Source organism: Thunnus maccoyii, chromosome 7 (genome assembly GCF_910596095.1).
Source record: "Thunnus maccoyii chromosome 7, fThuMac1.1, whole genome shotgun sequence".
In the NCBI taxonomy this organism is placed as follows: domain Eukaryota; kingdom Metazoa; phylum Chordata; class Actinopteri; order Scombriformes; family Scombridae; genus Thunnus; species Thunnus maccoyii.
In genome coordinates this window covers 8,399,929-8,426,105 of record NC_056539.1, presented here as the reverse complement: position 1 = coordinate 8,426,105, position 26,177 = coordinate 8,399,929, and the positions used below count along the sequence as shown (strand labels likewise).

The 26,177-nt window shown below is 41.3% G+C and overlaps 3 protein-coding genes across 5 annotated transcripts in view; 1 reads left to right on the top strand and 2 right to left on the bottom strand.

Moving 5' to 3' along the window:
• LOC121900313 (proteoglycan 4-like) overlaps positions 1–14,246 on the bottom strand; it is a 676,357-nt gene extending 662,111 nt beyond the window's left edge. The window contains exon 1 of the mRNA XM_042416544.1: positions 13,720–14,246. Within this exon, the coding sequence (XP_042272478.1) occupies positions 13,720–14,150 (431 nt within the window). The 5' untranslated portion in view covers positions 14,151–14,246. The remainder of the gene's footprint in view (positions 1–13,719) is intronic.
• Positions 1–26,177, top strand: part of palld (palladin, cytoskeletal associated protein) — a 70,249-nt gene that overhangs the window by 25,540 nt on the left and 18,532 nt on the right. The window contains exons 6-12 of one of the 2 annotated variants that reach the window (XM_042416509.1): positions 105–222; positions 371–433; positions 7,088–7,229; positions 7,367–7,390; positions 8,206–8,325; positions 18,727–19,189; positions 20,153–20,188. In XM_042416509.1, coding sequence (XP_042272443.1) covers positions 105–222; positions 371–433; positions 7,088–7,229; positions 7,367–7,390; positions 8,206–8,325; positions 18,727–19,189; positions 20,153–20,188 — 966 coding nt within the window. The remainder of the gene's footprint in view (positions 1–104; positions 223–370; positions 434–7,087; positions 7,230–7,366; positions 7,391–8,205; positions 8,326–18,726; positions 19,190–20,152; positions 20,189–26,177) is intronic. The other variant, XM_042416510.1, reaches the window with a different exon arrangement.
• LOC121900318 lies at positions 862–5,056 on the bottom strand. Of its 2 annotated transcripts, none has more exons than XM_042416556.1 (2): positions 3,694–5,056; positions 862–1,586 (listed from the first exon to the last, which is right to left on the bottom strand). In XM_042416556.1, exon 1 carries the CDS (start codon positions 5,018–5,020, stop codon positions 3,740–3,742), a length of 1,281 nt encoding a protein of 426 aa, XP_042272490.1. In that variant the 5' UTR covers positions 5,021–5,056; the 3' UTR covers positions 862–1,586; positions 3,694–3,739. The 2 variants fall into 2 exon arrangements, with proteins under 2 accessions (XP_042272490.1, XP_042272489.1); XM_042416555.1 differs by having other exon boundaries at positions 3,761–5,056.

Sequence of the window (26,177 nt, the reverse complement as noted above, 5' to 3'; positions counted from 1 at the left end):
CAAGTATCATATTTTAACTAAAAGCATATAGAGTAGTGAAATTCCTCCTTTTTTCTTGGCAAAGTGTTTTTCTTTGGTGCTGATTTATGCTTTGCTTATTTTAGAGTGCAGAAGAAGACCACTTCAATGTCCCTGACAATACGGTCATCATCACCCAAAACCCCTGAGGTCCTTCCTCATCGCTCCACGCTGGTCCAGTCCCTGTCTCAGCCCCCGCAGCGAGTAAGCCATCTGAAGCACAAAGTGAATTAGGGCCTCATAAGTTCAGACACATGGTCAAAGATCTGGAAAATTCTCTTCAGTGACACGAGCAGACCCCTTTCTGAATGAACTCCACCAGTTCAGAAAGTAAGTTTTTGTTGTCTTCTAGATGCAGAGCCCGGTGTCATCACTGTATGGTGCTGATGTGTCAGGTCCTCCTATATTCACCAAGGTAAGTCTGCATACAAATGGTCAAAAGTAAGTGGACATTCAAACATTAGCCCCATACAGTGTGTGATTGTTGAACATGTCATTCTAAAACCATGGGCACTAATACTTGTTGTGGATTTTCGGAGCTGATGCACTGGCAGTTGTCAGTTTGAAGAAGAGAAGACCAAACCAAACTTCGTATGATGATTCTGGGAAAACTTTAATGAAGAACCTTGCAAGGGAGAGCGACTCAAGGGACACCTCCTGTTCGTACGGTGTCCCCAAACTCGTCTGACCCACACAGTCCAAAACCAGCCTTTAAGCCAATCATAGAAACTAGTTCGTCAGTTCCGAATCATAAACCTATGACCTAAATCTGTATCTTTGGTTTGTCTTTTTGCGTCTGATGATGACCTGCATTCTGGCCTTGGTTCACCTGTGAGGCTCCTGGTTTATTAAACAACATGTGTTATCTTCTGTTTGAGAGAACAGAGGAGTACAGCTTGACATTCTGTTGTCCTGGTCAGTTATGGAATATCCATAACAATCCCCTCTTATTGATCAAAAGATCAATACAAATTACCAATTTATGACTGGACTGGTGGACTGTAAGGGCACAAACAGAGTAGAAACAACATCCGCACAACAGATAACAATTCTCACACAAAAGTAATACAAGAATCAACAATTGCATTGAACAAAATCAAAAGTAAAATCATCAAAACACATAATCATTTAAACACATAATGCAATAACAATAAAAGCAAACAATCAGTAAATTAGATAAAAAACCCCTCTTATGTACCCCTTTAAAACAACTGTCATGTGACCCATGAGTTCTGTCTTCCAACCACCAGGGGCAGTAGTGAGGCAAATCCTCAAAGAAGATCTCCTAGAACACCAAAGCGTTAAAGGAGGTCATTGACAGAGGTCACCAGTCACATGCGCAAACAACCTAAGACAAGACACTTCCTGCCTCTTACTAGATGAAATCCTAGCAACTTAAAGGGGAGTCATACAAACATTTGATTACATCATAACAATAAAACAAATCAATCACAAAGTGAAGTCTTCAACCCATGCACTTTGCGTACAGTAGAGGGCCATCACCATGGAGAGGTTACTAGCACATACGATGCATGGTGATGTGGAATCCATCCTCCTGGAGTGATCCTCTTCATTTTCATCAATTTTCAAACACACATTTCAAAAATAATTAAACATTCAATCACATTAATGAAAAACATATAAGATGACTAGATATTTAGGAGATTAATCATTAACACTACTCTATTTCTACAACTTTTCTCAAACTAAAAATGCATAAGATTAATAATCACATCATTAAAGAATCAAAAAATTATTCTAAGATGTCACCTGTAAATAGAAAATGATATGTTTCTTCAACTTTATGAAGTACAAACAAACATAACTCTATTCAATTTAGCACGGTGTGAGTGATTTATACCAAGAAAGCTTTTAGAAACATTAAACCTACAGATTTTGAGTTTCCTCCTCCTCATCTGAAATGATACCTGGGTGAAAACGCCTCATCCAGTCCTGGAAAGTTTCAAAATCATAATACCTCAAACCTGTGTGATTATGATCTGCAGTGTTTCCAGTGACATGCACCTGGGCTGCTTGGAGTACAGACCCTGTGGTCTTTTTCACTACCAGCTTGATTATCAAACCTACACATGAGCAGAGGAGGATGAAAAGGAAGACAGCAACAGCAAGAGTGGTCAGGAACCTGACCAATCCGGACCCCCATGACCCAAAGACACCTGAAAAATCACCAAGGTTAAAACCATGACTATCATGCAATTCTTTGATACCCAGTGCTGTGTCATGTGCCATGTCCATGACGTCAGCAGTTGCATCAGAGATGTAGGAACAACATTCAGAGCCTATGAGCTTACAAGTTCCTCCTTGAGCCGCTAACAGGAGATCAAGAGCCATGCGATTCTGTAGAGCTACTGTTTTGACTTCCTGCAACTCTTTGTGTTCGGCTAACATAGCTCTGCTTGAGGCATTAAGATGATTTTCTAGGACTTTGGAGAGAGATGAGAGCTCTTGCTGGGACACATACACACCATACCAAGGGAGAAGGAAGCTGGCTACTTTCTGAGTTGATGAGATTTCTCTCTTGTATATGTGTAACGGTGGATACAGTGAAGCTATCTCAGTAGATTCTACTTCTCTGATTAGGGGAATTAAGTACGCCAAATAACAGACACCGCGTGAGTCTTCATACGGCACGCACCGATAGGCCCTGTCACCACAAACTAGATACACTCTCTCAGGCAGTGGGGACTGTTTAAGAGTGACATCTACCACAGTGTTACAGCTACTTTGTCCTAAGTCTTCATGTCCCTTCCCTATCCCTCTGAAACATAAAGAAACATTTTGTAGCTCATGAGTGAAGACAGGGGGAAGATAAGTTGAGCAGTCACGCTGAGGTCTTTGCTCGTTTTGTTGTGGCGCCGAACAGTTGCGTAACTGAATCTTGACTGGCCCTATGGATAAGGTGCCAGCCCATGGTTGCACATAAACTAGAGCTTCAGCCATAGCAGTGGTTGTATATGGTTGGGGAACACACACTTGATTTTCAGAAGGTTTTGAACAGTTAGTTTGAGCTAGAGCAACCTGAACTCTGTACTCAAAGCCTAGTTTCACATATCTTTGTATGTGAATGATGCGGAGAAGAGTGGTGAAATTAAATCCGCTTGGCAGATATTTGTCATTTACCGTTCTTGCAATGTATAGAGCAATATCTGTATTTTGTGATGACTTAACATCCACAGGATATGTTGGAGTATAGCAATCGTCTGCTTCTTCTCTAAATCTTGAAGCAAGATCATTCCAATTGAACGTCTCATAATCAGCTTTGGTGAATGGAATTGGATTAGACATTGGAGAATGTATTGAAGCTGGCATATTTTGACATAGCCAACACTTACTGAGATTACGATCACGCGCATAATCAAGCATAAGACTAAGGGCTGAATTTTCTTTTCGCACTACTGGTTGCTGAGCGCTACGCAGTAATTTGTTTTGCACCCTTGGTTCAGATTTAGTTGGAGCAATTGTGTTAGTGGATGCAAAGTAACCACTCCAGGGGTAATCATCATTCTCCATGAACTTACAGCTTACCAGTTCTCCCCCCTTCTCCTGGAAATTTGCACTCCAAGATCTACAATCAGGAGAACCTCTCAGTTGCTGTCTGGTGAAACACCACAATTCCAGAGGTCTGCTTAGTGGTCTAACAAGTGAAAACGTTACCTTCGTCGACGTGGATGAACTCTGCTTCGTCTCAAACAGTGTTTTATCATATGTAGACCACCGCCATAGTGTTGTAGAGTCCCAATGGGCTCATTGATTTGTCCGTATGTCCAAGATCTGGCTCTTGGTCTGCATTTTCTGGATCATTCTGCAAAGGGCGCCCCTGTCCATGGGGCACTGGGTTCATGGCACCGACTGTGTCATGAGAAGGAAAGCCTTTCCGCTCTCCTTCGCCTGGAATCAGAGAGACTCCTGTCTCTCTCTCATTTGGACCGACTTGACCTGTCCCCTGCCCGAACCTTGTGGCGTGGATCCATTCTGCTCTGCCTTCGACCTTCAGGGCCGTCCTAGTAGTCAGCAGCACCTGGTATGGACCTTTCCACCTAGGAGACAAAGACACTTTTTCCAGAGATTTGATTAATACCAGGTCACCTTCTCGAAAGGAATGAATTGGTTCTTCCGATGGTTTGGGGAGTCTGTCAGCCACCTGTAAATGATACTTTCTCAAAATCTCTGTTAGTCTTTTCACATACTCAGTCATGAACTCATCCGTCCAAAGCAGAGTAGCTTTGTGTGGTGTCAGTGGGGGACTTGTCCCTGTGGACATTGGTCTTCCCATCAGCACCTCGTGAGGACTCAGTCCTGTAGTTGCACTTGGTGCACTCCGAATGGAGTACAGCACAATCGGCAGTGCATCAGGCCATTTCAGGCCTGTGGCTAGGACTGTTTTGGTCAATCTGTCTTTGATAGTTGCATTCATTCTCTCAACTTGACCTGAACTCTGTGGATGATAAGGAACATGTAACTGCCACTTAAATCCTAAGATTTCTGACAGTCCCTGAGTGATTTTTGACACAAAAGCTGGACCTCTGTCGCTATCTATTCCCTGCGGCACTCCGTACCTAGGGATTACCTCTTTTAGCAGACACTTTACAACTGTTCTTGCTTCTTCATTTAACCAGTCAATCATGGTTCTATGAGGAGGCCACTGGCCATCCTCTGTCCGAGCAGGGAAAAGAAATTCACCTTTGCACAAATCCCACTCCGTTCTGTATGAGCCAGCAAGTAATTGTTCAACATCAGGTATCAGACAGTTATACACAGAGCATACATATCTTAACCATCCCCAGTATTCATCTGGGTTTGTGGTCGGATTGGGGGCATTTTGTGTCATTCCAACTATCTCAGCAGGAGTCCATGGTTTGCAGACAGCTGTGTTGCCAACCATGATTTTTGGAGCATTTATTGAGGTGGATGTAATGTTTAGAGGGGGCTCTAAAATGTTAGTTTTCGATCTTGTATGTCTTTCCAGATGTGAATGTGTCATTCTAGTTGTACCTCGTCTCTGAGTTTTGCTACTTGCAGTGTGAGTATTGTTATGGAATATCCATAACAATACTCTTCTGAGATCTTGTAATCTGGCTGAAAGATTTGACCCCATTCAGCTACAACAACGTTAGTGAGGTCCGGTGCTGATGTTGGCTGATAGGACATAGCTTGCAGTCTGTGTTTCAGTTCATTCTTAAGGTGCGGGTTTGAGGTCAGGGCTCTGTGCAGACCAGTTCTTTCACACCAGTCTTGTAAAACCATTTCTTAATAGACATTCCTGCATTCACAGAGGCATTGATATGAATCAGTAAGGAACTTCCCCAAATTGTTGCCACAAAGTTAGAAGCATACTATTGGTTAAAATATCTTGTACACTGTAGTTTTGAGATTTCCCGTAATTGGAACGGAGGGACCTTGCCCAAACCATGACAACAGCTCTAGATACACACAGTATATACACAGAACCTAAAACACATGCACTTAGACTCTTTGCCTTTCTGTAATAGCAGTGTGCAGTGCTGTGGCTTTCAGCAGTGGGGGTCAGATAAAACACAGGCTTTGATGAGAGCTCCTCTTCCAGCTCAAGAACGCCCTTTGCCAACTCAGACTCTTCAACACTCCCCCCAACAGCCCCCCGGCTCCCTCTGCCTCAGGCTGTGGGTCTTGTGATGGTGGGACTCAGACGGGCTAAGGCAGAGTTTCAAACAGCATTGCCAAACCCACAAGGGTCAGGTCTCTTTCACTCTCATCCAGCCAGTCAGACCCTAAATCATTTTCCCCTTCATTACAAAAAGACATTTGTTTTTCTTCACCCCTACCCACCTCCTTTACAAACTGCTTCAGGCTTTAATCATCTCTTTGAGAGGACGTTCGCCTGAAGTCAGCACTGTGATGTCACCCGTACAATACACACACATACACACACACACACACACACATGTACATACGCTGTCAGACTCATGATGTACAGTCCACCCTTGGTCTTCCCAAAACATACCCATACCAAAGACACACACAGTCGCACAGAGAGAGAGAAAGGCTCAGGCTCACAACACATTTATCCACACTGACACTGAGTGCCTCTTGTTGATGGATATACCCGCCAACACCACTCTGGCGCTGTTAACCAGCAGAAGTGACAACACAGCACTGATGGTGGATTCTCCGTCAGCCCCTACACGGATGTTTTTTTAGTTCACCTACACTATGAAGTGTCATAGGATTGGTGAGACACAGGGGTTAAACTGCAAGTTTGTAAGGATGATGATGAGGAAGAGTCCTCTCTACACCTATAGTAATGCCATAAAGGCACCATTTTCACATATGTATAGGTTAGTTTAATTATATGAGAATATAATATACATAAGAATCAGAAGGTTGTCTTGTAAAAATCCTGATGTTCAATGATGATAAAAAAAATGTTGAAAAGATTACTTTAAGATTAAGATTGACAACCTGTAAAATAAAATGTTCACTTTCACATCATCATTTGCCAAATATTTAAATTTGCAGTGTGTAGAATTTAGTGGCATCTGGTAGAACGGACTTTTTTGATTATATGATGACCACAGCTGATGGACCCGATAGACCCCAACAAAATGTCAGGTGCTTGGAGGAATGTATACCAACATATTATTGTAGATGTGATGTTTTACAGTATCATATTAGCTAGAGGAAAAACAAACAAAAGTGACTCTGTGATTGATCTGAAGACAAGCCGTACTCATTAGCCTAAAAGGGGAGTGAATGGATGGTAATTGGTTTCCAAGTTCATTCTTGAGTGGACGGCACCATAAAAAAAGACCTAAAACCAGCAAACTAATGTTCTCCTGGACGCTCATTTCCTCAAATGGTGTTGCATGACAAAGCGTCACTTTCAACCCTCTTTCTCTCTCCATCTATCTACATCTACATCTGTCTCTTCTGAAGAAGATTTATTCTTTTCATTACCGGTTTCAGTCTTTTCTCATTTCCTCGTCATTCTTCACTCACTCACTCCTTTTTCTCATTGCTTCTCTTTTACTGTTATAACTCTCCTTGTCTTATTTATCCCTCCTCTGTGCAGCTGTTGCAGGATGCCCAGGCATCCGAGGGCCAGGTGGTGGTTCTGGAGTGCAGGGTCCGTGGTAGTCCTCCTCTGCAGGTCAGATGGTACCGCCAGGGAGAGGAGATCATGGACTCCCCAGATTTCCGTATTCTCCAGAAAAGTGAGACGTTCTTCTTAGTGGTCATGAAGCTAATTGTATCTGAATAATTTTTTTGTTCTCATTTTTAGCACCAAATTAAGAATCCATATATGCTAATAATCTAAGTATTTCTGTTTTTCTTCTCTACTGGCAATCAGAGCCTCGATCTGCAGCTGAGCCAGGTACGTCACTTCAATTCCTCCCAGGTCTATCATGGTATGACTTAGTCAATTACAACATGTTCCCAACCGCAGTAAGTGGCTAAACTTAGTAATGGGTTATTAGCTATGTCTGGAATTTGACGGTCTCATTATCAGCCACAACCTTTCACTTGGTTATGACTACAGCAAATCACGAATGAATAAGTCTTTGTCTCACAGGACTCTCAATATCACATCTACCAGTCAGAGGGAGTCCCTGGTAACGTCTGAGAAACCCCACCATCCGCAAACTCAAACACATAAAACACACACACACACAAAATCACAGATAAACAATGGCCAATACATTAATTTACGTCAGACATTTCCCACCTGTGTGACTCAGTGGTCATTTCAGGTGTTACTTACAGGTTGTGAGTCATTCAGACGTCCCTGAACATCTGTGTTCCAGCGTTTATGTGTGTGTTGGTATGTGTGTGCCTGTCTGTCTGTTATCCATGAATAGTTACGTCCATGCTTGTTTGTCTTCTCTCTGCCTGCTGCTCTCTGTGTGTCTGACTGTGTATAGTGAGTCACCAGTCTACATGACATATCCACATATCCATCACTCTACCATGCACATAAATTGTCTTCCTGTCCATCTAATGTTTCTGTCAACTCTCATTACAAACAAATCGAGTGTCAACATCCATTCCATGCCTGTGCTGATGCTGTTGTTGATCAGCTTCAAGTCTTTTAATTTTATCATGACTTACTTCAGGCTACAAATCTAATTTCTAGGATCACAAACAGTTTGATCATTAAATGCGCATTGATGGTGGTTGTTTTTTTCTTAGAGGAGATCTGCACTCTGGTCATTGCTGAGGCCTTTCCAGAGGACGGAGGTCTGTTCTGCTGCACTGCTTCCAACCCGTACGGCTCCATTAACAGCACAGCCCAACTCACCGTCACTGCAGGTGGGTCCAACACAGACACAAAGAGATGGTCAGCATGTTGTCACAAGGCAGCATCTGGACACCAACAAGCAACAGGCTTCATATTGAAGCCAATGTGGGAGTGCATTAAGATGCAGTTCCTTTACTATCCTGTAAAAAACATACACACACACACACACACACACACACACACACACACACACACAAATTCTGCCTTGACTTACATAGTCTATAGACTATTCAGAATACTTCAGGGTCTTCTTCTAGTTTGTGTCCATGTGGCAAATTTTTAAACTATTGCTCCATTTAAAGGATGTTAAAGCTTTTGGGGGGACATGTTAACCTTAACCAAAATTTAGATTTTTGAGCTTTAGTAACATATAATGATGGAAAGCATAAACCCACTCCAGGCTTCAAAATGGCCCTTAAAAAATCTATTGATGATGTCCGAGACTGCACATTATTGCTTTTCTACAATCTAAAGGCATTTAATTTCATCAATGACGAGTAACAATATTCCATACAGATGCATTTACTTTTAATTGTACTACTTTTGGTCCTTTATAATGCCCTTTATAAAAAGCATCAAATAATGAATATCAAAATTCAATCTAAACCATCTTCAAGCAAATCTGATAAGAGCAGATCTTGTTATCAAAAGGTGAATATACTGTATATATACTGTATATATATATATATATATATATATATATATATATATATATAGTTAGTTAGTTAGTTATTTAGTTAGTTAGTTAGTTAGTTAGTTATATTTATGTCCCAAACAAAAATCTCTCTAGTGAACCTCTGTTGAGGCGTGTTCACAAGTCTGTTCCACAGTCAGATCATCTCACATTTCTGACTTTTGGTGGTTTCATCCCATATCACCACTAAAACTGTTGAAAGTTTATGAACTTCCAAAAACCCATCCAATAGCTGTGTAATGTTTGATGTTATAATTCACATGTTCATAGAATCACCAAATGACAGACGCATAATCTGAAACATGACACACACAAGACTTATACAGTTGTGTATAAGTACAAAATCCCAGATCTTTACAGAGTTTGCCTTTGATCAGCATTGATCCCAGTTCCCTACCTGCTGAATTCACTAAAACACTACTACCCTAATTATAAGTGAGATGCTCATCCAAAATAAAACCTAAATATTTATACTGGTCACCATATGACAGCACTGTTGAGCCAAGTTTAAAAATAACTGCACTTCTTGCAACTGATTGCTGCCTGAAATGTGCTATTTTTGTTTTATCTTGGTTTACCATAAGTCTCCATTTCCAGCACCATTCAGCATGAACATTTCCTGTAGATCTTTTTCATGTTCTGCTAGTAAAATTATATCATCAGCATAAAGTAAATAAAATAAATCATCCCCCAGCTTACAAGATTTCATTTAAAAGCTAAATCATGAACATAAACAGAGAACAGTGTTGGTGACAACACGGCTCCTTGTTTAACACCAAACTGTTGGAAACCATCTTGTTTTAAACTCATTAACTTGAACACAGGCAACAAGTGCTCAATAAAGAGACTTAATGGCATTAAACAATTATCCATCAACTCCTGAAGTTAGCAAGAGAAGAGGTCTCTATTTACCCAATCAAACACCTTCTGAAAATCAATAAAACATAATAATGTAGACGTATTTTCCTCAATTCTTGTTTTGACAGCTGATGTAACAGTATATACATGTAATCAATAGCTTTTTCTGAAGCCATTTTGCTACCAGCAAACCTGTCCTACAAGTCTGTGATTAAAGAGCAATGAATACATTTATACACGGTGCTGATAAGGCTAATGCCTCTATAGCTAAGTGCGAATTTGGGATCATTTGTTGATGCTTTAGGGATAAGTTTAATGTTGATCTTATACCACTGAGAAGGAATAATGCCATCATCAAAACAAACCTGAAATAGCTAAAACAGAACTTTAAATAATTTACGAGACTTCTGCACTTCATTAGAAATGTCATTGTTACCAGTAGATTTCCTGAATTTACTCTTTTCAGTCACCTTTTATATACATATGTATGTATAGTCTGACTGAAGATTTCACCCTTTCTGTATGTCCATATGCATCTTCCTGAACATTGTTCTTGGAACTGTGTGTAAGTGATGAACGAGAAACCGGAGTCAAATTCCTTGTATGGGTAATCACACTTGGTGACTGGTCCCTACAGGTGAGTTGTGATATCCAGTGGTGAGGTGATGTTTATCCACATTGTGCTTGCAGTTCACACTGGATTGTGAATTTGTCGGTCAAAGTTTGTGTTCACAGGACATTGTGTTGATGGTCTGGTCAGTGAGAGGTTTGTAAATCTCACTGATGTGTTGTTGGCCAGCATTCCTGGGGGGTTGAAGAAAGAGCCGTCCTGTTGCTTGAGGATTCATACCGTCTGCATTCAAACATGAGGAGACTTTCCCTACAATATGTTACTGTCTGTTTAATCACCTGTCGCTTTCTGCTTCTCCAATATGATGAAAAACAGGAAATACTATATGTCTTTGATAATGATTTTTAATGACTTCAAATACAGGGGGAGATTTATATTTAGCAAGTAGAATTATATTGTTTACACGATATTCCTGTGTTGTTGTTGTTGTTGTTACACTGTCCGACACTTCCTGACCAGGTCATGTGACACTGGTGGAAAAGCTGTTCTGTGTGAGAATATCAGACACTATTAAGAAGTAATTATTCATTAATGAATTAACACAGACACTGCCATTATTGAGAGGCACTGCTCTGCTAAACTAGAATATCTCAGATTTAAGCTTAGACCTTTCTATCTGCCCAGAGACTTAACATCTACATACATCCCCACCAGATGCTAATGCTAAGCATGCAATGAAAGTATTGCATGCTGCCATTAGCAAACAACAGACTAAATACCCAGCTGATGCCAAGGTGTTCTAGTTCTTATATAGTGTCGGGGGGCATGCCAGTCCCCCCTCTACATCATGGATCCACCATTTCAGGCCTGCCCAAAAAGTTCTGAACACAAACATGGTGAAAAACAGTTTAATGGTCTAACTCTACAATTCAGTACTAGATCGTTCACAGTCTTTTCACAATTATTTTCTAAAATGAATAATGTGTTTCAAAAGAAATCTCTGATTTTCCTTTACACAGACTTTAAGAAATATATTTAGGAATATGAGGAAACTTCCCTCACATTTGCACCATTTCCAATTTAACGTTTTACTCCATAATTCCAAATTCTGTCTGTATACATTAAATAGATACTTTATGCAGTGTAGCACAAACGTATTCAGTTCTCTGAAGGCTAATAAGATGACACCTACGTAGATGCGCCTGTGTAATCTTTTAATGCAGTTTTAAGTTCCAGACAATTATATTTCTGCACATGCATTTGTCTATCGGATATAGAAAGAAGAGTTTGTCCTGCTCTAGACTCATACTCATAATTCCAGAGTTATATCCTGACCCCAATTGTGATATATGTCCAGTAATTAATTGGTTAAAGAGGATTATTTAGTAAAAAGGTCAACATTTAACTATATTTAAACTGTGAAACCAAGACAGTAGAAACAAAACAGTATAAACATCTGCAAATACAAACACAGTTTTCAAAGGTTTTTTCCAATTTTTTTAATGTCATTTTCCATACTGTGAAATTTTGAACTGTATTGAAAAAATATACAAAAAACATTTATATTTTTGATGTATTTAATGAGAGAAAAGTGCCGAATTAAATGGGTGAGAGTAATGGGTGTTTGGGTGTGTGTGTGTGTGTGTGTGTATATGTATGCGTTGGGATACACACACACACACAAACATAATAGGAATTAGGAATTGCATAAATATATGAAATGCATGCATTTCATATATTTATGCATTTAATAAGAGGAAAAGGGTAAAGGGGAGATAAGGGGTGAGGGTTAATAGTATTGGGGAGTAGGGTTAATGGAGTAGGATTAGTGGTTGAGGTCTGGTCTTGTATCTTGCATGATGGGGTTGGGTGGTGTGGTGGTGGGAGAGATGTGCAGGGTGGAGAGCTCCAGTTTATTTGAATAACTGGCGGAATCTTTTCCACAGAGATTTCTTCTTGCTTTTCTTGGGCTCTTTGGCTTCGATCTCAATCTCTTCCATCTGCCTCTCCAGATCAGCCATCCTGTCAATCAAGCCTCCGCTGGCTCCCTCCTTCTCCTCGAGGGTCTTGTTACTGAGAGACTCCAGTAGAAGGGACTTTTCCTCCTTCCACTGGCGCCTCTCGTTCTCGAGGTCCTCTTTAGCCTGCTTGAGTGCTGCCAACAAACGGGAGGTCTCATCCTGCTGTTTGGCCAGGAGATGGGACCTGTCCTCCTCCCACTGGTCTGTTTTGTGTTGCAGGTCCTTGTTTGTCTGGACCAAGGTAGCCTCCATTTTAAACGTTAACTCCATGTTTTGGGCCAAGACCATTTCCATCTCTCCCTGCTCTTTCTTCTCAGCCTCCAGAGCGTTCTCTAACTGCCTAATTTTATTAGACGCTTCACTGTTGGCCTGCCTCTCTTTGGAAAGCTGAGCTTTTAGAAATCCTTGCTGGAGGTTTGCCTCTGTTGTTTGGCTCTTCAGCAATTGTTTCCATTGCACTACCTCTTTTAGCAGGACTTCTTTCTCCTTTGCCAGTTTAGAGATCTGCTCCTCCTTCTCTTCTCCGATCCTTTGAAGCTCAAGCTCAGGGATCTGGAGCAGAGCCTGGTTGGTCTGCTCACAGTAGACCTCCACACTGGTTTTCTGGACAGGACATGCAGGCTGTTGTCCTGCTGTCACAGTGAACCCTAGATCAGCGAATAATTTGGTTAATGTGGTTGGATGTGGCTCCTGAGGAGCTGCTGCAGGCTCTGGCTGTTGGAGGGCTGTGGCAGGCTCTGGCTCTTGGAGGGCAATGGCATGCTCTGGCTCCTGAGGAGCTGTTGCAGGCTCTGGCTCTTGGAGGGTTGTGGCAGGCTCTGGCTCTTGGAGGGCTGTGGCAGGTTCTGGCTCTTGGAGGGCAATGGCGTGCTCTGGCTCCTGAGGAGCTGTTGCAGGCTCTGGCTCTTGGAGGGCTGTGGCAGGCTCTGGCTCTTGGAGGGCTGTGGCAGGCTCTGGCTCCTGAGGAGCTGTTGCAGGCTCTGGCTCTTGGGAAGCTGTGACAGGCTCTGGCTCCTCAGGTGGTGTTGCAGGCTCTGGCTCCACAGGTGACATTGCAGGCTCTGGCTCTTGGGGAGCTGTGACAAGCTCTGGCCCCTGAGGAGCTGTGACAGATTCTGGCTTTTCAGGTGCTGTTGCAGACTCTGGCTCTTGGGGAGCTGTGACAAGCTCTGGCTCTTGGGAAGCTGTGACAGGCTCTGGCCCCTGAGGAGCTGTGACAGATTCTGGCTTTCCAGGTGCTGTTGCAGACTCTGGCTCTTGGGGAGCTGTGACAGGCTCTGGCTCTTGGGGAGCTGTGACAGGCTCTGCCTCCTCAGGTGATTTGGCAGGCTGTGACTCTGGAGCTGTAGTTGGTAACTCTGGCTCCTGTCTCATCTGACCCTGCCTGAAATATCGTCTCGGCAGGGCAGGGTAATCAGCTTTGTTATGTACCTGGCAGTACACCAGGTTGCTCCCCTCTTGGAGGTTTTTCTTCCATGGGTTTACCGGCTGAGGTTTTTCTTTCTTTTCCTCCACCACCGGTTGAGGTTTCTCCCTTTCCTCTTGGTCCTTTTTGCTGGCCCGGTCTTCAGTCTTGACAGACTTTTTTTCTGGGCTGAGGGGAGCACCACCCTGATTGGAGGTACGCGGGATATGTTTGATGATCCTCTTGTTCCTGCCTTTCCTGCTTTTTTTGTTTCCACTTGTCTCCATCTTGAGATCGTTTCTGGGCGCACTGGTTCACAGTAAGTGTTCACAGTAAGTGTTCACAGTAAGTGTTCACAGCAAGTGTTCACAGTAAGTGTTCACAGTGAGTGTTCACAGTAAGATGTATGTGTCTTACTTCTGGAGGTCTGAGAAGCTGAGATTCCTTTGTGACATCACCAGTTTTTATGATGCAGTAAAGGCCTCATTTGCATAGAGCATTCTAGAATCTTTTTTTTTTTTTTTTTTTTTTAAATAACTTTATCTATATATTTATTTGAAACGATTCTCGAATCTCAGCTTACATCTCAAACCTCCAGCAGTGAGACACAGAGACTTTCTGTGAACACTTACTGTGAACACTTACTGTGAACACTTACTGTGAACACTTACTGTGAACCAGTGCGTCCAGAAACGATCTCAAGAGAGGCAGGCCAACAGTGAAGCTTCCAATAAAATTGGGCAGTTAGAAAACGCTCTGGAGGCTGAGAAGAAAGAGCAGGGAGAGATGGAAATGGTCTTGGCCCAGAACATGGAGTTAACATTTAGAATGGAGGCTACCTTGGCCCAGACAAACAAGGACCTGCAACACAAAACACACCAGTGGGAGGAGGACAGGTCCCGTCTCCTGGCCAAGCAGCGAGATGAGACCTCCCATTTGTTGGCAGCACTCAAGCAGGCTAAAGAGGACCTCGAGCACGAGAGGTGCCAGTGGAAGGAGGAAAAGTCCCTTCTACTGGAGTCTCTCAGTAACAAGACCCTCGAGGAGAAGGAGGGAGCCAGCGGTGGCTTGACTGACAGGATGGCTGATCTGGAGAAGCAGATGGAAGAGATCGAGATCGAAGCCCAAGAGCCCAAGAAAAGCAAGAAGAAATCTCTGTGGAAAAGATTCCACCAGTTATTCAAATAAACTGGAGCTCTCCATCTTGCACCTTTCTCCCATCACCATACCACCCAACCCCATCATGCACTGAAATCCTCCCCCACACAGCTCATCCAAACTATACCTACAAGACCAGACCTCAACCACTAATCCTACTCCATTAACCCTACTCCCCAATACTATTAACACTCACCCCTTATCTCCCCTTTACCTTCCCATTTTTCCTCTTATTAAATGCATAAATATATGAAATGCATGCATTTCATATATTTATGCATTTCCTAATTCCTATTATGTTTGTGTGTGTGTGTGTGTGTGTGTGTGTGTGTGTGTGTGTATCCCTACACATACATACACAAACACCCATTACTCTCACCCATTTAATTCTTTTCTCTCATTAAATACATCAAAAGAATAAATGTTTTTTGTATATTTTTTCAATACAGTTCGAAATTTCACAGTATGGAAAATGACATTAAAAAATTGGAAAAACACTTTTGAAAACTGTGTCTATATTTGCAGATGTTTCTATTGTTTTGTTTCTATTGTCTTGGTTTTGCAGTTTAAATACAGTTAAATGTTGATCTTTTTACTAAATAATCCTCTTTAACCAATTAATTACTGGACATATATCACAATTGGGGTCAGGATATAACTCTGAAATTATGAGTTTGGAGTTTATATTTTCCAGTCATATAATTTCTCATCAACAACAGTACCTTTTTACTTATAAACATCTAGAGCAGGACAAACTCTTCTTTCTATATCTGATAGACAAATGCATGTGCAAAAATATAATTGTCTGGAACTTAAAACTGCATTAAAAGATCACACAGGCGCATCTGCATAGGTGTCATCATCTCATTAGCCTTCAGAGAACTGAATACGTTTGTGCTACACTGCATAAAGTATCTATTTAATGTATACAGACAGAATTTGGAATTATGGAGTAAAACGTTAAATTGGAAATGGTGCAAATGTGAGGGAAGTTTCCTCATATTCCTAAATATATTTCTTAAAGTCTGTGTAAAGGAAAATCAGAGATTTCTTTTGAAACACATTATTCATTTTAGAAAATAATTGTGAAAAGACTGTGAACGATCTAGTACTGAATTGTAGAGTTAGACCATTAAACTGTTTTTCACCATGTTTGTGTTCAGAACTTTTTGGGCAGGCCTGAAATGGTGGATCCATGATGTAGAGGGGGGACTGGCATGCCCCCCGACACTATATAAGAACTAGAACACCTTGGCATCAGCTGGGTATTTAGTCTGTTGTTTGCTAATGGCAGCATGCAATACTTTCATTGCATGCTTAGCATTAGCATCTGGTGGGGATGTATGTAGATGTTAAGTCTCTGGGCAGATAGAAAGGTCTAAGCTTAAATCTGAGATATTCTAGTTTAGCAGAGCAGTGCCTCTCAATAATGGCATTGTCTGTGTTAATTAATTAATAAATAATTACCTCTTAATAGTGTCTGATATTCTCACACAGAACAGCTTTTCCACCAGTGTCACATGACCTGGTCAGGAAGTGTCAGGAAGATGCACACGGACATACAGAAAGGGTAAAATCTTCAGTCAGACTATACATACATATGTATATAAAAGGTGACTGAAAAGAGCAAATTTAGGAAATCTACTGGTAACAATGACATTTTAAATGAAGTGCAGAAGTCTCGTAAATTATTTAAAGTTCTGTTTTAGCTATTTCAGGTTTGTTTTGATGATGGCATTATTCCTTCTCAGTGGTATAAGATCAACATTAAACTTATCCCTAAAGCATCAACAAATGATCCCAAATTAGCACTTAGCTATAGAGGCATTAGCCTTATCAGCACCGTGTATAAATGTATTCATTGCTCTTTAATCACAGACTTGTAGGACAAGTTTGCTGGTAGGAAAAATGGCTTCAGAAAAAGCTAGAGCTATTGATTACATGTATATATTGTTACATCAGCTGTCAAAACAAGAATTGAGGAAAATACGTCTACATTATTATGTTTTATTGATTTTCAGAAGGTGTTTGATTGGGTAAATAGAGACCTCTTCTCTTGCTAACTTCAGGAGTTGATTGATAATTGTTTAATGCCATTAAGTCTCTTTATTGAGCACCTGTTGCCTGCGTTCAAGTTAATGAGTTTAAAACAAGATGGTTTCCAACAGTTTGGTGTTAAACAAGGAGACGTGTTGTCACCAACACTGTTCTCTGTTTATGTTCATGATTTAGCTTTTAAATGAAATTTTGTAAGCTGGGAGATGATTTATTTTATTCACTTTATGCTGATGATATAATTTTACTAGCAGAACATGAAAAAGATCTACAGGAAATGTTCATGCTGAATGGTGCTGGAAATGGAGACTTATGGTAAACCAAGATAAAACAAAAATAGCACATTTCAGGCAGCAATCAGTTGCAAGAAGTGCAGTTATTTTTAAACTTGGCTCAACAGTGCTGTCATATGGTGACCAGTATAAATATTTAGGTTTTATTTTGGATGAGCATCTCACTTATAATTAGGGTAGTAGTGTTTTAGTGAATTCAGCAGGTAAGGAACTGGGATCAATGCTGATCAAAGGCAAACTCTGTAAAGATCTGGGATTTTGTACTTATACACAACTGTATAAGTCTTGTGCGTGTCATGTTTCAGATTGGAGGTGGATGAAACCACCTAATGTCAGAAATGTGAGATGATCTGACTGTGGAACAGACTTGCGAACACGCCTCAACAGAGGTTCACTAGAGAGATTTTTGATTGGGACATTTTGCATGGACACCTCTGGATTAATGAGGTGAAATCCTTATTTTGTATGATTGATTCTTTTTTATTTTCCAAAACAGATTACAGCGTAATATTCATGATTCCCACCGCAACTAACTCTTCCTGACGTACAAAGAAAGATGGTCTGTTGATGTTTGGTACAAACCTAAATAGAGAACATGTTGTCTGATGAAAAACAACTACAGTTTGGACGCTCATGTAAAGCAGAATTTATCCCAAAGTCAAAGATCTCTGTGTGCACAGTTGCATTCAGCTACATCACCATCAGCTGTAGGAACAGGTCAGTTTACTTCTCTACCTGAAGAGAAAAGACTTTGTTTGATAAGTGATGAAGCTGAGACTGAAGATGAAGTCCATTTTATGTTTTATTACTCATGATGATTTAAGGGCTACACTATTTATTGAAGTAAATACAGTATCATTTTAAAAATGCAACAAAATTAAATGCATATTTTCCGATTGATTAAGTCTACTTTCCGAAGAAAATGAATCAGTGCTTGGTCATTACACTGACCTCTGATAGTCATGCAGTTACTGGAGGTTCTGTGGTTTGATGTTGAAAACTAGTATGGTATGTCTCAACAACATGACCATCTTTCGTCCTGTTTATTATTATGTTGTCTGTATGGGATAAAGGGTGAGAGGAGTGAGTTTATATGCAGCTCTGTGTGAGTACAGCAGGACACAAATATTTCTGCATGTATTCTGTGTATATACAGTACAGGACTCATCGCACAGTCAAAGGAAAGGCTGAATAAACAGGAATTGCATCAGCCTGACTGATTCCAGCTGCTGCTTTAGATCAGATCAGCTGTGGTGCAGCCTTGTGTGTGTGTGTATAATCTTCTACTGATGGCGAGAACAAAAACTAAACATTCAAGTCCAACATTTTCCACTTTCCTATTGTTTGTTTCCCTCAGCAGCCGAGGACTCATCCAGTAATGGCATGTCTGGTGATAGCTCTGGGTTTGAGGATGCGGCAGCCTTCCCCCCTCCTCCCCCACCCACAGAGATCAGCCTCCTGGAGCTGCCACCCAAGATGCTGCCTCAGCCCAGCACTGAGGCTGTTCATGTCAAGGAGCTGGAGATCTGGCCCAGTGTCTCGGCCCTGCCTCCAGTACAGTTGGGCTCAGAGGTGGAGGACAAAGGGAAAGGGTCTGTACAGAATGGCCAACTTCCACATCCCTTGTCCCTTCCAAGCCCGCCTAAAGAGACCACACCACCACCCCAACCTGCTCCTGCACCTCTGCCCCATTCTGACCCTATGACAGATGTCCAAAGTCCAGCCCAGGTGGCACCAGACTCACCTCCAACCACAGGAAAGCTGTCTCCATCCCCTGGGAAGGATGGCCCTCCTCTGCCTACCAAGCCCAAACCAAAGCTGTGAGTACCTGTCATGTCCCCGTGCGTCTGTGCCCCGGGGGCAAGCTTGTCACTAAGGGGGGCTGGTGGGAAGCAGACAGACTGGGAGGACTGCCTGAAATCTGGTGGAAATGATAGTGCTGTGAAAGGGTTAAAGGGGGAATCCCAGGCCGTTTTAGAACAAAAGCATTCCCCTGCCTTTATGTCAGTGTCAGTGTGGCATCATGTGTGCCAGGGCGAGTCTGCCAGCTGCTGTCTATCTGTCTGTGGCTGTAAACAGATCTGTTTGGCTTTTGCTGGATGGCTCCTATTGTTTCTGTCTGACCTCGGCCTGCATGGCCAGCCCAGGAGAGAGCCATTGTGTGTTTTTTTCCTGAGCACCTTTCTGTGAGCTCTATAGGGATCAGGTAGGATGTCATTGTTGTTAGATGAGAGTTTAGCATTGAATGACTTTGTTTTCAGTGGTCCCTTTTCCTGAGATTCTACAGACTGCAGTGAACAAGCCTCTTGTGCATGGACTTAATTGCACTTGCTGATGCATTTAGGTATTTTTGCCTTTATTAAACATCATATAGTTGAGGGCTGACAAGAAATAAATAGGGGAGTGGGGGTATGGTGATCATAAATAATCATAGACACTGATCATAAAGTGTATTCTTTCACTTCTTTGCCCTTTTTAAAATTTTTCACAGTCAACATTTTCCCTTTTCTTGCCATCTAACTTACCTGGATAGGGCAATTTTATTTTCAATATTACAGAATGACTGTCAGAGTATGTACCAACGTGCACTATGTCAACAGTTGGTAACAGTGTTGCTGTGATGTGACAGGTTGCATGTATTCGAGATTGGCTACAGTATAGTGAAGCTCTTGCCTTGCAGAGCCCAATGCCACTGCATGTGTACTGGATTTGATTCCTGCTCATGGGTGTTGTTGCATATCTGCTGACATAATTGTTATGACTTGTTAATTCTGTGCTTCCAGAGCTGGGAATTTAGAGGAGGAGGAAGAAAATTACAGGTAAATATTTGGCTGTGAGCGTGATGCTCTGGGTGTGATTTGAGTGGCGCCACATGTAGCCTTTCCTATCCAAGTTATGGCTATAATGGTATGAAAACACAGAATCAACAGTAGAAATTATATTAAAGCACGTGTCACATCAAATTCATTACACTTTCACATGCCACCAGAACAACTTTACATAATTACACTGTGGGTTGATAAATCAGAGGAAGCTTGACGATAACGAGTGAAATCAGCAGATGCAAATGACAGTTATGTATGTTTTATGTATGTTTGTTGGAGCAAATTTTGCATACCCCGGATGAATCAAAAGATCTGACCTGCTCACTGGATTTCAGATCTTACATATGGCAAGAGAGATGAATATACCATTAGACTTTGTCACAAAGAATAAGCACAGTCTTTGATAAATACGTCCTCCATGTGTTGTGCACACATATATTTAACTGTAGCATATATATATTTCAAACAAATATGAGATTAATCTTCAGTTCAGACTTTTATGTACGACACCTCGATGAATGAGAGATGCTGGGTATCATTTCTCGCTCCAAATAGCAGAGAGACAATAAAGTTGCTTCTCTCTGAGTTTTTCCACAATAACAACATGAACACACCGCTAGAAACAATCAGCTCCCAACTGTGAAGCAATTAGAACACATAAACTGCCACTCTCCTGCCCTCTCCCCTTTAAATTCTGTAATTACACAGTAAAAACAGCAGCCCTGCCATTAACCAAAGCTCATGTTTCTGCCAAACTGCGCTGTGTTTCCTCAGGTAACGTGTAGCAACAGAGGATGACCACTCTGAAACTAAAGCCCCCAAGCTCATCATAGAGTTTATCATATCCTGTTTGTTGTGTGGCACATCCCGGGCAGACTGATGTTTCTTTGTGAGACACATGCTGCTGTGAAACATCAACAGAGCACAGCAAAGCCTGCAGCCTTTGAAAATGATCCTTGCTGGTTACTTTAAGTGCTTGTTTTCCGTTTTACAGGAGTTCTTTTTAATAAGCACAAACCTTTCTAGCAATGCATCCAATTGTTGAATTGTTGTAAATTCAATAGACAGCATGGAAACTATGACCCTAATGTCTTGTATTTTTTTTAAAAATAGGGCAATATCATGTAATAGCCTAATTGTTTCACTGCATTTACATGAAGGCAGTGTAGATCACTATGGATGGAGTTTTATTATTTAAGTGAGCAGTTAACTTGAGGCAGAAGGGCCTAGAATTTATTATTTATTTCTCTGCACAGTTAAGTTTTTATTCCCAAGTAAATGTTACTCATATGAGGATATCCCCAAAAATCATTCTGGATTTTCACAGCACCCAGTTTTACTTATAAAGAGGCAGCTGCATCAAATAACATTACAATCCTAACACCAGTGTTTATAGCTGTTGGAGAAATGTGTTCGTGTTCACAAATCTTGAATAAATTGGTCTAAATCATAGGAATAACATACTGGAAGCCTGTTTCAGGGATGATTTTTGCTTCAAATAACACTGAGCTGATGAGATGGAGGAAGTAGCTGTGTGATTTGGCAGGCAAGAGGAACTGTAAGAGACCTGAGTTGTGAAAACAGGACCGCTGTTTTTCAGTGCCGAAGGAAGAGGGGTTAGGGTTGGTAAGTATTTGGGTTTGATGGCCAGTGTTGATGCCAGACGTCAGGATAAGAATCAAAGGAAATTCTCAGGGGAGAGGCTCAGATTGGCTGGTTGGATCTGAACCAACCCTCAGGTCTGGAAAGAAAGCAAAAGCCTTTACCACATGGTAGAAAATAGATGGCAAATTAGCAGCACTATCTCATTGTAGCCTCTTCTGGAATTTTTTAAAAAGTGATTGAAACATATAATATTTGGGTTACTTGCTTTGGTTGGTGATTTGATGGATGTGTTATTTTCAGACTCCTGTAAGCAGGATAAAATTAACAAGTGACACCATGTACAGCCAGTGTTTTGGTAGCCCTCTCATAAACTGCTTTGAGGATTAAGCAGAAAATGTTTTGCTACAGTGACTTATTACTTTAAGCAGACGTGTTATGTGAGGTAACTAAAGGTTATGGTGGGATTGGAGCCTGTTTGATTGTGTGAGCTGGTCATGATACACTGTAGCTCCTGCAGAACGGTCTAAATAAAGCTACTGTATTGCTATGAGGCATAATATGAGAGGATATTATGTTACAAGCTATAATTCAGCTTGATGAAACTGTTCATCTCAAAATAAGGTCACTGCCATGTTGGACAGAATTATGGTCTCTCCTGATTCAACAACACAACTCCTCTCTCTTCAGGGATCTCCAGGGTTTAACTGTGCACACGTAACCCATCTGTAAAGTCACATCATAATAGACTGATAACACCTGGAGCTTGTAAATCTGTGTGTGTGTGTGTGTGTGTGTGTGTGCACAGTCACGCACATGTATGCACATGTTTGTGAGTGGGTGTTGATGGATGACATGTCCAGGCTGCTGGTGTACATTGTCAGCTTTCTTATATTAATAAAGGTTCATGCTTGCCTAGTGTGACATTTCACAAGAACGTTTTGGCATTATGACACACCCCTACTAGTACTGGAGGAGAAACATGTGCAAGTTGTCTCGTGTTTTCACATTTTTGATGTCCAGATTTCTGTATGGTAGCAGTTAAATAATGTCTTGTTGACTTCCTTATGTTGTTAAGACATCTTTATACCTACAGATTGTAGGTTGAGTCTACATAGAATGCAGTAAAACATTAAGACATAACGAGAGAAACCACATCAAGATTACAAGACAAAGGACGAGACAGTCAAAAGCAACGAGCCAGAGCAACACGTTAAGGTGTGACCACCACGATATCGACCGTGATAATAGGGGTAAAACATTATATTATAGGTTGGGATAATGTCTGGGTGGGCGTCACACACCAAGCACAAGTAGCAGAGGCAACAATTATCCTCGAATCATTCCCCAGTTTAATCTCTCTTTCATAAGACCAGGAATCAACTTTGACAGTTGTAATTGTTCTCTTGCACGGATTTCATTCCACAAAGTGCTTTTTATACACGAGCTGCTTTTTTTCTATGTTCATTTTCACACAGTATGCTAAGATGACTGATGATGAAAAACAGGCACACGTCAGCATTTAACAGAGCCTCAACTTTTCTCACTACGATGTTTTTGCAAAGGGCCTAATAACGACCATGACTGACTGACTTGTAAATGCAGGTGGGAAGCAGAGAGTGAAAAAAGAAAGAGAAATTATGTTTGTGAATTTAAGCAGACTAAGGACTGACTGGAATACAGTGAGCAGTTCCTGTGCTTGATTATAAGGAGTTTTGAATTGATATTTGAAGTGCAGCTGAAACAGAAGTAGCTCTGTAAGGAAAGCAGAGGTCGAGCTATGTCTGCTTGTGTGAAGGGAGGAGGAGGAAAGATTTGGTCAATGAGGGAATCACACTGCAGACAATTAGATTACTGCCATATCTAGAAGCATTGTCAGAAAACAACATGATCCAACGTGCAGTAACAAACACACACACTAGGGCTGGGAATTATTGCTGAAATCAATATTATAATATTAATAAAAATATGTTTCTGATGTTCATATGCATCACAATATGGCAAATAGCACTACAACTAACAATTATTCTCATCATCAATTAATCCATCAATTATTTTCTTGACTAATTGTTTTGTCTATAACATGTCAGAAAATAGTGAAAATATGTTATAATTTATTAGAATTCATTTTTTACTGTTTTTGCTTTAAAAAATTACTAAAATCATCAACTAATCCTTGCAGCTCTAATAGCAAATGTAAAATCATATAAAATAATCAAATTGATGTTCAGTGCAATTAACTGTGTTCTACTGTTATGTATTACATCAGACGAACATCATCTCACACATTTGTGAGTACAACTTGCTTGAAATTTCTTAAACGATAACATGATATGATCAAATCATCATGATATACACTCTCTCAAGCACGCAGGAGCTTAGAGCGACAGGCTGTCAGCGTGTAAGTGACACCAACAGACTTTAATGTTTCCAGGCTCTGCATACTTCCACACTGCAGCGATAAAGAGGAGGAATGGCCTAATCCACTTTAATGTGGCCTGTATTGCATGCAGCTTGACTTTATACTTCTCAATCCCTGTTTGCTGACATAATTGCCATACCACTGAGATTAAATGATTTCTGCAGTAGCTCCAAACCTCTTTAACCCCAATGAGGTTGTTGTCAGGGGAACAGCATACAAACTAAAGGCAACAAACTGCTCATTGCCAACAGTCCTCATCAGTCTCCCATTGTCACACACACATACACAACTTCTACTTGCAGGAGTGTTTACAGAAGAAGCAGCAGCAGGTGATTGGATGCTGCCGTATGTCCCTTAGCCTTTTTTAAATTCAGACTATCTGTATGATTTTCCTTTAAAGCAGGATCTATGTATATTCTTTCTGTGTTGTACTGCTGAGCAAGGAGCTCTGGCTGCCAGGATTTGTCGCATATCTGCGCCGTGACTCAGAGCTTCCTCTCAGCAGTGTGTTTGTGTTTACGAGGTGCAAGTCATGAACTCTCTAATGAAGTATTAACAATCACTTTCTTGTCAAGGTGTTGCTTGTGGTTTTATGGAAAGCAGGAAACATGCATGTTTAAGCACCACATATGGCACTGGCTACACACTTAGAACTTTAGTTGCGGTTCTCCATCATCAAATATCTAATAAAAAATGGAAGTGAGACTCTGACTGTGGATCAGTTCCCTAATGGATACCTTTGTTTCAGTGAAGGCAAGCCAAAGAGGTTTTTGATTAGCAGTCGATGGAAAAAGACACAGAGAGAAAGTTTGTTGTTGTCAGGGAGAGAAAGAGAATAAAAAGCTAAATGAAGTCACCGGAGACACAAGAGAGCAGGAAAGCAGATAATTTCACATCAACCTCCAGAGAGTCAGAGATGGGCAGTCCTTAAAAGGAAATGGGAGACACAGGATTGGCTGAGACAACAGACCAACTAACCACCGGATTGGTCGGTCGAGCTAGAATGACCTGCATGGAATGGAGAAACTTTCCAAATAAGGAAGAGAGTTGTCGGGGCTGACCTTCATAACACGAAGCGGGGGCTGGAGGAAAGAGGGGTGAGCAGAGGGAAAGGGAGCGATGTAAAAGGGGAGCGAGAGACCAGGCAGGGTGTATGTTTGGAAGTTGACAGCATGGAAACTAACAGGCCTCAGTGATCCCCTCACAGAAAGCAGACTGTGTTTCCCAGGAAAGAACACCTCGGTATGTTAAACACTGAGAAACACACAGATAAATACACATTGCCATAAACACACACACTCAGAGAATCACATTGTTTCCGGATGAGGTCAATCAACCTCTGATTAGATCCTAACCCCCTGCTGCTGGTGCGAGTGGTGTGTGTTTGTGTGGCTGCGTGTGTGGTATAGACAGTATCCTCCTTTAGACACACTCCCACAACTTCCACTTGTGTTTGCTAATTACAGGGTGTGTGTGACATAACAGCATAATGTATACACACACTAGTTTCATGACAGCGTAGTCACTCATGTTGCTAAAAGCTGACTTTGAGCACAGAGGAGATTCACTCTGACTCGCCTGTAAGTGTCAGTGAGTCAACACACGGGGAATGACTCGCACCTTTAGAGACAGGACCCTCTCCTAATGACTCTTTGACCTTTCCCCAAAATACACACACAATTATACACACACTTTATACGCACACTTACAAATGCATACAAGAGCCCACTGGACCACAACCCCGGCCTCCCACCTTCCTTCAACACACTGTGACTCATCAGCCGCTTGGAAAACACACACCGCCTCTAAAAATAGAGGCATTACACACAAAAATAGAAATGATAAATTACCCAAAAAGGTTTTGTTTCATCCCACAAAAATGAGGGAGAAAAATTCTTTTATTGAGAAACCGAATAGTCGTTTAGATGTTTCAGTGAATGAAACCATATCTGTGCGGTT